Genomic DNA, 14,080 nt, shown 5'->3' with positions numbered 1-14,080 from the left:
GCTTTATTTTAAGAGAAAATACATTGTGGGTTCACACTGATGTTTGCATTTCAGATTCTTACCCAACTTCCATGTTGCTGTCTCCTTTCTACAGAAAGTCATGGTTCCTGTTGACATTGCTGTACATAAGAACAGTGTCAGTAGCACTGACTGTGATCCGTGGCGAATTATATGATGACGAAGTCCTCTTTCTAGTTCTCTTTGCTTTTAGAGTCTGTATTGAGTTGCTGTGTGATAAGTCATTCGAAGCAGCATCTCTGGGCAGGCGGCTGTCTCAGTATGCCACGGAGGCACATTTGTTTCATTTTGCTTTTGAGTTTTAAAGATTGCTCTTAAAAAAGAAAAAAAGGCTGGGCGCGGTGACTCACACCTGTTATCCCAGCACTTTGAGAGGCGGAGGTGAGTGGATCACCTGAGTTCAGGAGTTTGAGACCAGCCTGACCAAAATGCAGAAACCCTGTCTCTACTAAAAACACAAAATTAGTCGGGTTTGGTGGCACATGCCTGTAATCCCAGCTATTCGGGAGGCTGAAGCAGGAGAATTGCTTGAACCTCGGAGGCAGAGGTTGTGGTGAGCTGAGATCAAGCCACTGCACTCCAGCCTGGGCAACAAGAGCGAAACTCTGTCCCCGCCCCCCCCCCGCCCCCCCCCCAAAAAAAGGGCTGGGTGCAGCGGCTCATGCCTGTAATCCCAGCACTTTGGGAGACCGAGGTGGGAGAATCACCTGAGGTCAGGATTTCGAGACCAGCCTGACCAACATTGTGAAACCCCGTCTCTACTAAAAATACAAAAATTAACCAGGCGTGGTGGTGCATGCCTGTAATTCCAGCTACTCGGGAGGCTGAGGCAGGAGAATCGCTTGAACCTGGTAGGCAGAGGTTGCAGTGAGCTGAAATCGTGCCATTATACTCCAGCCTGGGCAACAAGAGAGAAACTCTGTCTCAAAAAAAAAAAAAAGGTTTTGTAATTTTGTAAAATGGTTACATGGCACCAAAGCGAAAACTGCAAAAAAAAAAAGTGCATTCTGAGACCTCACAGGGAAACATGTCAGGCCCCCGTCCGCAGCGCTGTGCGGCAGTTTGGAAATTTGCATTTCCATAAGCATTGTGGGAGCACCGTTGCCACTGTGACGTGTGAGAAGCACATCAGTCCTCTGTGTCGCAGGTCCACGCCGTGGATCCAGCCAACCATAGACTGGAAATGTTCAGGGAAAAATGCACTGAATATGCGTGGATTTTTTTATTAACACAGCATTCACGTTGTATTGGTCGTGAGTCACCGAGAGCTGATTTAAGGTATAAGGAAGGGTGTGCTTAGGCTCTGTGCAAACACTCTGCCGTCTTCCATCAGGGACGAGCATCCTTGGGTTTCAGGGACCCTGAGACCAACCTCCTTTGGGTGGCAAGGGGCTTCTGACGGGCACTTCCCAAGCTGTGGTGTGACCGAGCACATCTGTACTTCTCTTGCTGTTTATGACTCCTGCCCACTTAATGGTGTTTCTGGTTTTTTGTTTGTTTTGGGGGGAATTGTGCAAGGTTCTTATGTTATTGTTTCTGGAAACTGATTCACAGTTAGGGCTGTTTCCCTCGTCCCAGGTATGTGGGAATCCTGTGCTGCGTCTGATGTTTGTGCGTTTGATTTTCTCACACCCAGGGCTGCGACACACCTGCCATGTCACCTGGGAAATGGAGGAGGGACTTGGGTTTCATGTTTTTCCTCGGGCTGTTCCCGCATCCTTAGACCGGTGTCAGACACCACAGTGCTGGGCTCTGTTTCTTCCCTGGTTCGACAGCTGTTCCCGCGTCCTTAGACCGGTGTCAGACACCACAGTGCTGGGCTCTGTTTCTTCCCCGGTTCCATGCTCGTGTCATATGTGAGTGTCTGTGTGCCCTTGGCCCCTTTCTGGATTTTACGTTTTGCTTCATGTTGTGTCTGTGTCATCCTGCACCACCACGCACCAGGTGAGCAGTGGGTGTTTGACTCTGGGTTTTGAACCTAGGCCCTGGGGCCTCAGCACTGCATGTCCTGTGGACTGTGATAGAAGGACAGGCGTGCCATGTGACACACAAGCTGCGGTCTCCACAGGTGTCCTGAAACACTTGCCCATCTCAGTTACTGGCACAGTGTGCATGTTCGCACAGGTGTGTGCACGGGTGTGTGCACATGTTGCTTTGGAAATGGGCTGTTGGGTTTCATTCGGTGTGAGAGTGAAGAGGCCAGCGGGGCAGGTCATGTAACCTTCTGTGTAAATCACCGTGGTCTGTGTGGAAGTACTGAAATGCATCAGAACAGAGAAAGGTGGCACTCTGACGCCATTCCCTTGTAGTTTCAGGACCACGTCAAGACTTGTGGCAAGTGTCGAGTCCCTTGCAGATTCCACGCCATCGGCTGCCTCGAGACGGTGAGTCTGGGGGTCTGAGGTTGGGCGTGGTCTTCACTGCCTCCAGCCCAGTGCTTCCTGGGTTCCTTCCGGCTGCTCCTCAGCCTCCTCTGCAGCACTGCCTCCCACCCCAGCTGTCTGAGTGTCCCCAGCTTGGTCTCTGGGCTGGCAGCCCTGTCCACTCCCATCCTCCTGGTGGCGTTGTAGTGCCTGACTTTGACTGCCACCTGTCTCTGAGGATGCCCAATGCATGTGCCCACCTGTCGCCTTGAGCCTCCCTGGGTGTTGAGTGCACATCTCAGATGTACCCGGCCAGCTCGCCACGACCACTTCTTGGCTGCCGTCTCCCTGCCCCCATCTCACACAGAAAAGGGCAGCATCTAACCCAGCGGCTCTCGCCAAGCCCTCTGCCACCAGCAGGCACTCGGGCCCCTCCTCTCGCCTTACACTTCATGTTCAGGCTGACAGAGATCTCGTCTGCCCTCAAATGGTTCCTGGACACCTGGACCCCCCCATCCCCCCAGCCGTCACTGCCCTGTCCACGTCGTCCTCATCTCTCACTGGGACCCAGGCTCAGGCGCTTATGTGACCCCCGTTCTTTTCCACTCTGGCCTGTTCACAATTGGAAATCAATCACAGCTCTTCCTCACAGCTTCTCATTCAGAGCGGCCTGTTCCTGTGATCTTTCCCTCCCTTCGGCTATCTCCTCTGCCCTGCTCGCTGGGCCTGAGCTTTCTTGGGCATGCCCACTTGTGCCCACCTCAGGCACTTGGACACTGGCACAATGGCCAGGCGCCTGGGTCTCTCCGGGTGGACCCCCCTGCTCCACCCCTGCAGACTCTGGCCCTCTGTCGCCAGCACCTCATGTCTCTCTCTTGTCCGTCTTGTCCTGTACAACAGGAGCTCCTTGAGCTCAGGACCCTCGAGGAGTGCTGGGCCCAGAGGTGGCCCCCAGCTGAGGTGTGTGCCTGATGGATGGAGAGGGGCAGGCCGTGGGTGCAGACCCTCCCCTGGCCAGCTCGCTGGGCGGGCACCTTCCCTGCTTGGAGACAGGGATGCCTTGACGGTATTTGTAGTAGAGTCAGTTGCTGACTTGATTCTGTGTGGCCTTAGGTATTGTGTTTTCTTCCTAATAACGGTGAAGAGGACCATTTTCTTTGTCTGCGTTGGATAGTCTTCTCCTCTCCGTGTTCCGGTCTGTTTCCCACTCCGACCTGGCATCTGCCATCTCCAGGGAGCCCGGGCTTCCCGTGCGGGAGGTTGTTTAGAGACCACCTGGGCCTCAGTGGTGCTCGCTGCCGCCACTGTGCTCCTTGTTTCTGGGCCTTTTGGTGTTGAGGAATGAGAGTGAACACAGCATGAGTCTGTGGCGATGCTCGCTTCCCGTTTGCACAAAGGGTCTCCCCATGCTGGCGCCCACCCCAGGCTCAGTCAGGACCTGCTTTTTCCATGCTGCACACGGCGTGGTCCCAGCGGCACCGGTCTCTGAGCAGATGCAGGGCGAGCTCTCGTCCAGCTGTTTGTCTTTTGAGTGCCCTTCTGCTCTCTGGGTGGCTGTGCCTCTAGCTAGGTGTACATGTAAGTCCATTTGTTTCTTTTACTGTGATTTTTTTAAGAGTGTCTTCCTTATTTATTTATTTTTTATTATTATTATTATTTTTGAGGCTGAGTCTTGCTTTCTCGCCCAGGCTGGAGTGCAGTGGCATGATCTCAGTTCACTGCAGCCTCTGCCTCCTGGGTTCAAACAATTCTTGTGCCTCTGCCTCCCAAGTAGGTGATGAAAGACCCAAGTAGCTGTGATCACAGCTGTGCACCACCACGCCCAGCTAAGTTTTGTATTTTCAGTAGAGACAAGGTTTCACCATGTTGCCCAGGCTGGTCTCGAACTCCTGACCTCAAGTGATCCATCCACCTCAGCCTCCTAAAGTGCTGGGATTACAGGCATGACCACACCTGGCTTGTTTTTAAATTTTGTTGCGGAAATTTGAAAATAATTTAATTGCAAAGTCAGGTCTGTAAAATGAGGTATGTTTAAGGCAGCCTAATTTCCACCCCTTCACCTTCCCCCTGTGGGTAGCTTTTTAGTTTTATTTTATTTTATTTTATTTTAGAGACAGAGTCTCGCTCTGTCACCCAGGCTGGAGTGCAGTGGCGCCATCTCGACTCACTGCAACCTCCGCCTCCCGGGTTCAAGTGTTCTCCTGCCTCAGCCTCCCAGGAAGCTGGGGTTACAAGCACACACCACCAGGCCCAGCTAATTTTTCTATTTTTAGTAGAGATGGGGTTTCGCCATGTTGGCCAGGCTGGTCTCAAACTCCTGACCTCAGGTGATCTGACCACCTCAGCCTCCCAAAGTACTGGGATTACAGGTGTGAGCCACCGCGCCTGGCCTATTTTTATATTTATTTATTTATTTTTGAAACAGAGTTTACTCTGTCGCCCAGGCTGGAAGTGCAGTGGCACCATCTCGGCTCACTGCAGCCTCCCTCTCCTAGGTTCAAGCAGTTCTCCTGACTCAGGCTCCCAAGTAGCGGGGATTACAGACATGCGCCACCATGCCTGGCTAATTTTTGTATCTTTAGTAGAGACGGGGTTTCACCACGTTGGCCAGCCTTGTCTGGAACTTGTGGGTAGGTTTTTTTTCTTTTTTGAGACAGAGTTTCGCTCTTGTTGCCCAGGCTGGAGTGTAATGGTGCCATCTCGGCTCACCGCAACCTCCACCTCCCGGGTTCAAGCAATTCTCCTGCCTCAGCCTCCCGAGTAGCGGGGATTACAGGCGTGCACCACCACGCCTGGCTAATTTTGTATTTTTTTTTTTTTTTTTTTTTGAGATGGAGTCTCGCTGTGCTCCCAGGCTGGAGTGCAGTGGCGTGATCTCGGCTCACTGCAAGCTCTGCCTCCCGGGTTCGCGCCATTCTCCCACCTCAGCCTCCCAAGTAGCTGAGACTACAGGCGCCCGCCACCACGCCCGGCTAGTTTTTTGTATTTTTAGTGGAGACGGGGTTTCACCATGTTAGCCAGGATAGTCTCGATCTCTTGACCTCGTGATCCACCCGCCTCGGCCTCTCAAAGTGCTGGGATTACAGGCTTGAGCCACCGCGCCCGGCCCTAATTTTGTATTTTTATTAGAGACAGAGTTTCTCCATGTTGGTCAGGTTGGTCTCAAACTCCCCACCTCAGGTGATCCTCCCACCTTGGCCTCCCAAAGTGCTGGGATTACAGGCATGAGCCACCGTGCCTGGTCGTGAGTCGCTTTTTAAAAAATAGTGTGCTGCTTTTATTTTTCTTTTCTTTTCCTTTCTGTCCCTCCCCCTCTCCCTTCCCCTCGCCTTCTTCCCTTCGTCTCGTCCCGTCCCTTTTTTCTTTTCTTCCAAAAAGGGTTTCACTGTGTCAGCCAGGCAGAGATGCAGTAGTATGATCTCAGCTCACTGCAGCTTCACCCTTCTGGGCTCAAGCGATCCTCCCACCTCAGCCTCCAGAGTAGCTGGAACTACTGGCACACACCACCATGCCCGGCTCATTTTAAAAAAATTTCGTAGACGTGGGTTTTCGCCATGTTGCCCCAGCTAGTCTCCAACTCCTGGGCCCAAATGATCCTCCCGCTTTGGCCTTCTGAAGTGCTAGAATCACAGTTGCTAGCTGCTGTGCCTGGCTGCAAGTAAGGTCTATAGCAAGCTTCATATTCTTTAAACATACCTGACTTTCAGTCTGTCATGCACAAGAAGGATCAGCCATGGCCAGGCCACCCAGGCATCCCTATCTCAGACTCTGGCCTGTCTCCTCAGCTCTAAGGCCCGCGTCTTGGTGGCCGTCCCTGGGTGGGAGCTGAATGGTGGGTGGAGCCAGCAGCCTCCCTGCCCTGTGTCTGCAGGTGGAGGGTGAGAAACAGCAAGAGCATGAGGCACAGTGGCTGCGGGAGCACCTGGCCATGCTCCTGAGCTCGGTGCTGGAGGCAAAGCCTCTCTTGGGAGACCAGAGCCATGTGGGGTCAGAGCTCCTGCAGAGGTGCGAGAACCTGGAGAAGAAGACGGCCACTTTTGAGAACATTGTCTGCGTCCTGAACCGGGAGGTGGAGAGGGTGGCCATGACTGCCGAGGCCTGCAGCCGGCAGCACCGGCTGGACCAAGACAAGATTGAAGCCCTGAGTAACAAGGTCTGTGCCTGGTGGGCAGCCAGCCATGAGGAGGACAGTGTAAAGGGGGATGGTGTCTGCACCCCAGCAGGTTCTAGCAGGTCCTGGAGCTTTAGAGCCTAGACAGTGTAGAAGTCCATCTGCAAACCCCAGTCCAGCGTGGTTTCTATGGAAGGCTCTGGCCCCCTTCGTTTCTGAGTCCTGTTCTCTGAGGGACCCAAACCCTGGAAGGTCATAGAGACCAGGCCGTGGGCGGGAGCCTCCTCTCTCTGATGGGAGGACAGAGTCAGCCATGGGGATGTGCAAGGCCTGGTGTGGCTTCTGAGCAGGCTTGCTGGCCAGAAGCTTCTGTGTGGACTTGGAGCCACCCCCTCTTGGCCAGGGTGGGGTTGGGTTCTTGTGTGCAGGGAGTGGACTTGAGAAACACGGAGCCCAGGGGTGCCCAGGACCACTGTCCTGCTGGAGATCGGTGGGTGTGGGAGGCGGGCTCATGCCACACCCCTCCGGTAAGAGAGAAGGTGGTCTTGGCGCCCGGCAGGTGCAGCAGCTGGAGAGGAGCATTGGCCTCAAGGACCTGGCGATGGCTGACCTGGAGCAGAAGGTCTTGGAGATGGAGGCATCCACCTATGATGGGGTCTTCATCTGGAAGATCTCAGACTTCGCCAGGAAGCGCCAGGAAGCTGTGGCCGGCCGCACACCCGCCATCTTCTCCCCAGGTGTGGTTCTAAGACCCCCACCTCACTGCAGCTGCTGTTTACGTGGCACCTGGGTCCTCTCACCCCTGTGACCACATGGGACGGCTCCCAAGGGAGGCTGAGATACGACCCCCAGTGATACCGGGAGCGACTGTGCCTGTCTGAGCAGCGAGTGGGGCAGCCAAATATGGGCTGGCCAGTGGGTGCCCTTGGGTAAGGATCGGGGGTGGGGGGTCAGGCTGGCTGCCCTCCTGCTTTGCCTGCCCTCCTGCTTTGCCTGCCCTCGGGGTGTGCCCCTCGTCACCCACAGCCTGGTCCTCTGGCACACGGCTCTAAAGCAGACATTACATCAACAGGCTCTCCTGCCTGATCCCAGCTCCCAGGAAGACCAGACGGGTGGGGGTAGCCATGGGGGTGGGACATGGCTCCCAGGGCCTTGAGGCCGAGCTAGTCTGACCCCTCCCAGGTTCAGTTTCCACACGGAGCTCAGGGAGGGTGTTTCTCACACTCCCTTTTTTTCCCCCAACTATGAGTTCTCTTGAGAGGGTGCCCGTGGGGTCTCCCCTGGAGGGCACTGCTGGAGAGGGGCTGTGTGGTGGCCGCCCAGCCACAAGCTCCTGCCAGGACTATGCTTCCGGGCACTGCAGTACAGAGGCGGCCCCTCTGCTGTCCTTTGAGGCCCTGGCTGACCTCGTGGCGGCCCCAGCCATCGTCTCATCCCCGGCTCAGGCACTCCCTTTGTGGCCTCTGTTGACGTGGCTCAGAAAACACCCTCGTGTGGGCTTTATTTTTACACTGACGTGGTGAACCTGCTGATAGAATCTTAGGTTCTAGGATCGAGACTGAGACATTGTCGGCACCTTTCCTGTTTGAATTGAGCCTAGCGCTGCTGGCGACACTCCCTGAGCAGCGGGGCCCGTGGCTCTTGTGCTCCGGCAGAAAGAGACCCAAGTGCCATCTGGAGGGGCCGCCGTGGTCTGTGTGGTGCGTCCTGACAAGGCCTTCAGCAGGGACCAGAAACAAAACCCACACTCTCTTTCTCCTCGGAGTTGAGACTGGAAAAATGACAGATTGTTTTGGGGGAACTTGAGGGAACAGTCTGGGCAGCCTGCAGGGCGTGGCCCTGTTCCTCCAGGGCTGTGAAGGTCAGCACTGCTTTCTGGTGACGACCTTCCCTCTGCAGCTGCTTGGCTCAGCCGATTGTATATGCTGGGAGCTCTGTACTAAGCGTGAGGTGAAGGGTCAGGATTCTGGAGGCCCTGCCACGGAGGCGGTACTCAGGCAGGAGGACCTGTTTGTGTGGAACATCTGCTTTAAGCAATGCTGGTGAACCCAGTTTGTGTGCGGCACGCGTGGAGGAAGAGGACAGGGAGGGTGGGCCAGGGCGCATGGTGGAGGACAAGAACGGGGAGGGTTGGTCCTGGTGCTGCCACAGTGGGGTCCCTGTGTTCAAACCTGTGCACACGGGGTCCTGTCATGTGGCTTGGAAAGCCACCTCTGCCGCGTTCTGGCTGTCATTCACGTCTGTGTCTCGTTGGGTGGGAAGGAAGTGGACTCTGCTTGTTTCGGGGTTCACTCTAGCAAGCGCCTCTTCTGAGGCAGGCTTGGGGCCCACCCTAAGCCCTGGGCCAGTCAGGGCTCCCCTCTGCAGCTCTGCCGAGGCCCCAACCTCTGCATTTGGTGGATCTTGCCGTGTTGCTCTACTCATCTTTTTTTTTTTTTTTGAGACGGAGTCTCGCTCTGTTGCCCAGGCTGGAGTGCAGTGGCGTGATCTCGGCTCACTGCAAGCTCCGCCTCCCGAGTTCACGCCATTCTCCCGCCTCAGCCTCCCAAGTAGCTGGGACTACAGGTGTTCACCACCAGGCCCGGCTAATTTTTGTATTTTTAGTAGAGACAGGGTTTCACCGTGTTGGCCAGGATGGTCTCGATCTCCTGACCTTGTGATCTGCCCACCTCAGCCTCCCAAAGTGCTGGGATTACAGGCGTGAGCCACCACGCCCGGCCCTCTACTCATCTTCTTAAGTTTTGGGGGTTACATTTGGGATTCTTAAAAATGCTTTTTCTGGGCCGGGCGCGGTGGCTCAAGCCTGTAATCCCAGCACTTTGGGAGGCCGAGACGGTCGGATCACGAGGTCAGGAGATCGAGACCATCCTGGCTAACACGGTGAAACCCCGTCTCTACTAAAAAATACAAAAAAAAAAAAAAACTAGCCGGGCGAGATGGCGAGCGCCTATAGTCCCAGCTACTGGGGAGGCTGAGGCAGGAGAATGGCGTAAACCCAGGAGGCGGAGCTTGCAGTGAGCTGAGATCCGGCCACTGCACTCCAGGCTGGGCGACAGAGCGAGACTCCGTCTCAAAAAAAAAAAAAAAAAAAAAATGCTTTTTCTGGGCCGGGCATGGTGGCTCACACCTGTAATCCCAGCACTTTGGGAGGCCAAGGCGGGTGGATCATGAGGTCAAGAGATCGAGACCATCCTGGCTAACACAGTGAAACCCCGTCTGTACTAAAACAAAAAATTAGCCAGGCATGGTGGCAGGTGCCTATAGTCCCAGCTACTCAGGAGGCTGAGGCGGGAGAATGGCGTGAACCCGGGAGGCGGAGCTTGCAGTGAGCCGAGATTGCGCCACTGCACTCCAGCCTGGGAGACAGAGCGAGACTCCGCCTCAAAAAAAAAAAAAAGCTTTTTCTGGCCAGGCACGGTGGCTCACGCCTGTAATCCCAGCACTTTGGGAGGCCAACATGCGTGGATCACCTGAGATCAGGAGTTGGAGACCAGCCTGACCAACATGGTGAAATCCCATCTCTGCTAAAAATACAAAAATTAGCCAGGTGTGGTGGCAGGCACCTATAATCTCAGCTACTCAGAAGGCTGAGGCAGGAGAATCACTTGATCCCGCAGTGAGCTGAGATTGTGCCTCTAAGTCTGGGCAACAAGAGAGAGACTCTATCTCAAAAAAAAAAAAAAAAACTTTTTCTAATTTTTCTAACTACAACTTTTTTTTTTTTTTTTGAGCGGAGTCTCGCTCTTTTACCCGGGCTGGAGTGCAGTGGCCGGATCTCAGCTCACTGCAAGCTCCGCCTCCCGGGTTTACGCCATTCTCCTGCCTCAGCCTCCCGAGTAGCAGGGACTACAGGCGCCCGCCACCATGCCCGGCTAGTTTTTTGTATTTTTTTTTAGTAGAGACGGGGTTTCACCGTGTTAGCCAGGATAGTGTCGATCTCCTGACCTCGTGATCCGCCTGTCTCGGCCTCCCAAAGTGCTGGGATTACAGGCTTGAGCCACCGCGCCCGGCTACTTTTTTTTTTTAATGAAATTTATTTTCATTGGAAACTAACTGCATACTTTGAGAAAAAAAACTTCCTTCGCACCCCAGAACCTCAATGTTTCTTTGTGGGTGTTTTTGTCCCTGGGGGAGGGCAGCCAGACAGGAAGAGCGCTGCCCCACCCTTGCTGAGTGTCAGCTTACCAGGCATCCCTCGTGCCTCCACAGCCTTCTACACCAGCAGGTACGGCTACAAGATGTGTCTGCGTATCTACCTGAACGGCGACGGCACCGGGCGAGGAACGCACCTGTCCCTCTTCTTTGTGGTGATGAAGGGCCCGAATGACGCCCTGCTGCGGTGGCCCTTCAACCAGAAGGTGTGAGGCCGTCCCCACAGGCTTTGCTGAGGGCCGCACCTGAGATTCCCTCTGGGCAGTGCAGCTTCTGTGGTGCAGGGTTGTGCAGGACAGGGTGGCTTGGGTTCGCTGGACCAGGTGTCTGCAGCAGGCACGTCACCTGTGGTGCTGTGTCACGCGGTGGAGAGCTCTGGCAGTTTCTGTCGTTTCCATGATTTCTGAGCACTGGTCCGTGACACAAGCAACTGGCTTCCTGACCTGTCAGATAAATATAAATATGACTAAGAAAAAGCACAAGGCCGGCCGGGCGCGGTGGCTCAAGCCTATAATCCCAGCACTTTGGGAGGCCGAGACGGGCAGATCACGAGGTCAGGAGATCAAGACCATCCTGGCCAACACAGTGAAATCCCGTCTCTACTAAAAAATACCAAAAAAACTAGCCAGGCGAGGTGGCGGGCGCCTGTAGTCCCAGCTACTCGGGAGGCTGAGGCAGGAGAATGGCGTAAACCCGGGAGGCGGAGCTTGCAGCGAGCTGAGATCCAGCCACTGCACTCCAGCCTGAGCGACAGAACGAGACTCCGTCTCAAAAAAAAAAAAAAAAAAAGCACAAGGCCAAGTGTGGGGGAGTATCCCTGTGGTCCCAGCACTTTGGGAGGCTGAGGTGGGAGGATTGCTGAACCCCCAGGAGTTTGAGATCAGCCTGGGCAACATAGTGAGACCCCATCTCTACAAAAAAAATAGAAAAATTAGCCATGCATGGTGGTGTGCACCTGTATTCCTAGCTATTTGGAGGCTGAGGCAGGAGGATTGCTTGAGCCCAGTAGGTTGAGGCTGCAGTGAGCTGAGATCACGCCACTGCACTGCAGCCTGTGCAACAGAGCAAGACCGGGCTCTAAAAAATAAATGAACAAAGGACAAAGTACAAAATAATGCAAGTTCAGGGGTGCCCAGCTTTAGCCCAGGACTCTAGATGTTCATGGGCGTCTGGACCAGTAGTTTGAAAACCCTGCCCTGGAGAGACTATGCAGAGGAAGGAACACGGCTTCAGAGCCCTCTTCATCTGAGGTGTCATTTATTTATATTTTTTTAAGACGGCGGCTTGCTCTGTCGCCCAGGCTGGAGTGCAGTGGTATGATCTCAGCTTACTGCAACCTCTGCCTCCCGGGTTCAAGCGATTTTCCTGCCTCAGCCTCCTGAGTAACTGGGACTACAGGCGCCCACCACCATGCCAAGCTAATTTTTGTATTTTTAGTAGAGACGGGGGTTTCACCATGTTGTCACACTGGTCTTGAACTCCTAACCTCGTGATCTGCCCGCCTCGGCCTCCCAAAGTGCTGGGATTGTAGGCGTGAGCCACCGCCCCGGCCTATTTTGAAAATCAGAATCTATTTTTGGTTGCAGAACTGAAGATCCAGAGACTAGGCTGGAATGAGAAGGTCCCTTCCTTTTGCCACACTTGGCCCAGGCTTGCTACTTCCCCCACCCCCTATAGCTATGGAGCAGGAAAATCAGAGCTGGGCGGGGTGAGGGTGTGGAGGGCCCTCTGTCCAGGCTCACAGCCCAACAGAGGCAGGCTCAGGTTCACAGCCTGACAGAGGCAGATCAGAGCTGGGTGGGGTGAGGGTGTGGAGGGCCCATGGGCGCTCATCTGTCCCAGGGCATCCGGGTTCACGGCCCGACAGAGGCTCAGGTTCTCCCTGGAAAGTGCTCCTCATGGGTGGGCAATGGCTGCTTCCTGATCTCTTTGGCAAGAAAATGTCTTTGCCGGATATATTATTTTTTGTATTTTCCTCATAATAATTCAAGTTCAGGAGTGATAAGCTTTAGCCTAGGACTCCAGATGTCAGTGGACAGGAAAGGCCAGAATGGACACAGGTTCCCCAGAGAGAAGCGGAATGTCGGGGGCTGGGGAGCCGGGGCGCAGCAGCAGGAGCAAGGCCGCCCACCACGTGGTCTCAGCTGGGCCTCAGCTTCTGGCCTGGGTCCTGGGATGGGCACCTGTGGCTTCCTGCTAGTGGCCCTGCAGGTGTCCAGACCCTCGGGAGCCAGAGCGAGATGGCCCACAGACCTGTGTCCCCTCCCTGGGGCTCTCTCCTCCAGGTGACCTTAATGCTGCTCGACCAGAATAACCGGGAGCACGTGATTGATGCCTTCAGGCCCGACGTGACCTCGTCCTCTTTTCAGAGGCCAGTCAATGACATGAACATCGCAAGCGGCTGCCCCCTCTTCTGCCCCGTCTCCAAGATGGAGGCCAAGAATTCCTATGTGCGGGACGATGCCATCTTCATCAAGGCCATTGTGGACCTTACAGGGCTCTAACTGCCCCCCCGGTGTCTGGGGGTTGGGGGCAGCCAGGCACAGCCGGCTCACTGAGGGGCCACCACACTGGGCCAGGGCCTCACTGTACAAGTGGGCAGGGGCCGCGCTTGGGCGCTTGGGAGGGTGTCGGCCTGCAGCCAAGTTCACTGTAATGGGGGAAGGAGCCACCAGCCAGTCCTCAGATTTCAGAGACTGTGTGGAGGGGCCTGGAAGATAGGCTTAGCCCAGGACTGTGGTGGGATTGGCTGAGGGTTTTTAGGTGCTTCCCAGCACAAGCTGCCCTTGCTGTCTTGTGCAGTGAAGGGAGATGCCCTGGGTGGGGACACGTGGTGTGGGAGCACATCCCAGCAGTGCCCGTGCAGTAGGAGCGCAGTGGATGACCTTGTGTCCCTCGGGCATGACAAAGGAGGAGGGCTGCTCCAGGAGAAGGGCCTCCTGCTGGCCAGAGCGAGGAGGGCCAAGCGGCTTGGTTCTCCCCTCTGGCCCCTGGAGAGAAGGGAGTGTTCTTAGACCCCTGGGTGCTTGTCTGCACAGAGCTCTGGTCTGTGCCACCTTGGCCAGGCCGGCTGTGGGAGAGGGTCTGGTCCCACGCTGCCTCTGCTCAGACCACTGTGTGGGGGGTGCGCAGCACAGCCTGCGGGTGAAATGTGAGAGCTCACCATCGAGCTCACAAGACAGTTATTAAACCATTCAAATCTCTGTGGTCAGTGGCATCCATTTGATTCCAGGTTGCCTGCGGCTTCCAGCCTTGGCAGTGGTGACCCTCTGGGGGTCCTCCTGGCCTCCTCTCCTCTCACAGACCCCTCCCCACAGGGTGCTTGGCCCCTGCCTGCTTCTCTAGCTAGCCAAGCTGTTCTCTCTGTTCCTTACCTGCTGTAAGCTCTCTCTTCTGGAGCCTTGGTGAAGCCCAGTGTTCCCTCTTCTGGAATGTT

At 55.2% G+C, this 14,080-nt stretch overlaps 1 protein-coding gene across 2 annotated transcripts in view; it reads left to right on the top strand.

Annotated features, from left to right (window-relative positions):
- The window catches only part of TRAF2 (TNF receptor associated factor 2), a 46,809-nt gene extending 32,954 nt beyond the window's left edge, over nt 1–13,855 (top strand). Inside the window, exons 7-11 of one of the 2 annotated variants that reach the window (XM_025359550.1) lie at nt 2,328–2,402; nt 6,253–6,534; nt 7,052–7,229; nt 10,702–10,850; nt 12,930–13,855. In XM_025359550.1, coding sequence (XP_025215335.1) covers nt 2,328–2,402; nt 6,253–6,534; nt 7,052–7,229; nt 10,702–10,850; nt 12,930–13,148 — 903 coding nt within the window. In that variant the 3' untranslated portion in view covers nt 13,149–13,855. The remainder of the gene's footprint in view (nt 1–2,327; nt 2,403–6,252; nt 6,535–7,051; nt 7,230–10,701; nt 10,851–12,929) is intronic. The other variant, XM_025359551.1, reaches the window with a different exon arrangement.
- Nucleotides 13,856–14,080: the final 225 nt, after the last annotated feature.

The sequence above is a fragment of the Theropithecus gelada genome, chromosome 15 (assembly GCF_003255815.1).
Source record: "Theropithecus gelada isolate Dixy chromosome 15, Tgel_1.0, whole genome shotgun sequence".
Lineage (NCBI taxonomy): Eukaryota > Metazoa > Chordata > Mammalia > Primates > Cercopithecidae > Theropithecus > Theropithecus gelada.
Note: the sequence above shows the minus strand (reverse complement) of the source record. Positions and strands in the feature narration are given on the sequence as shown.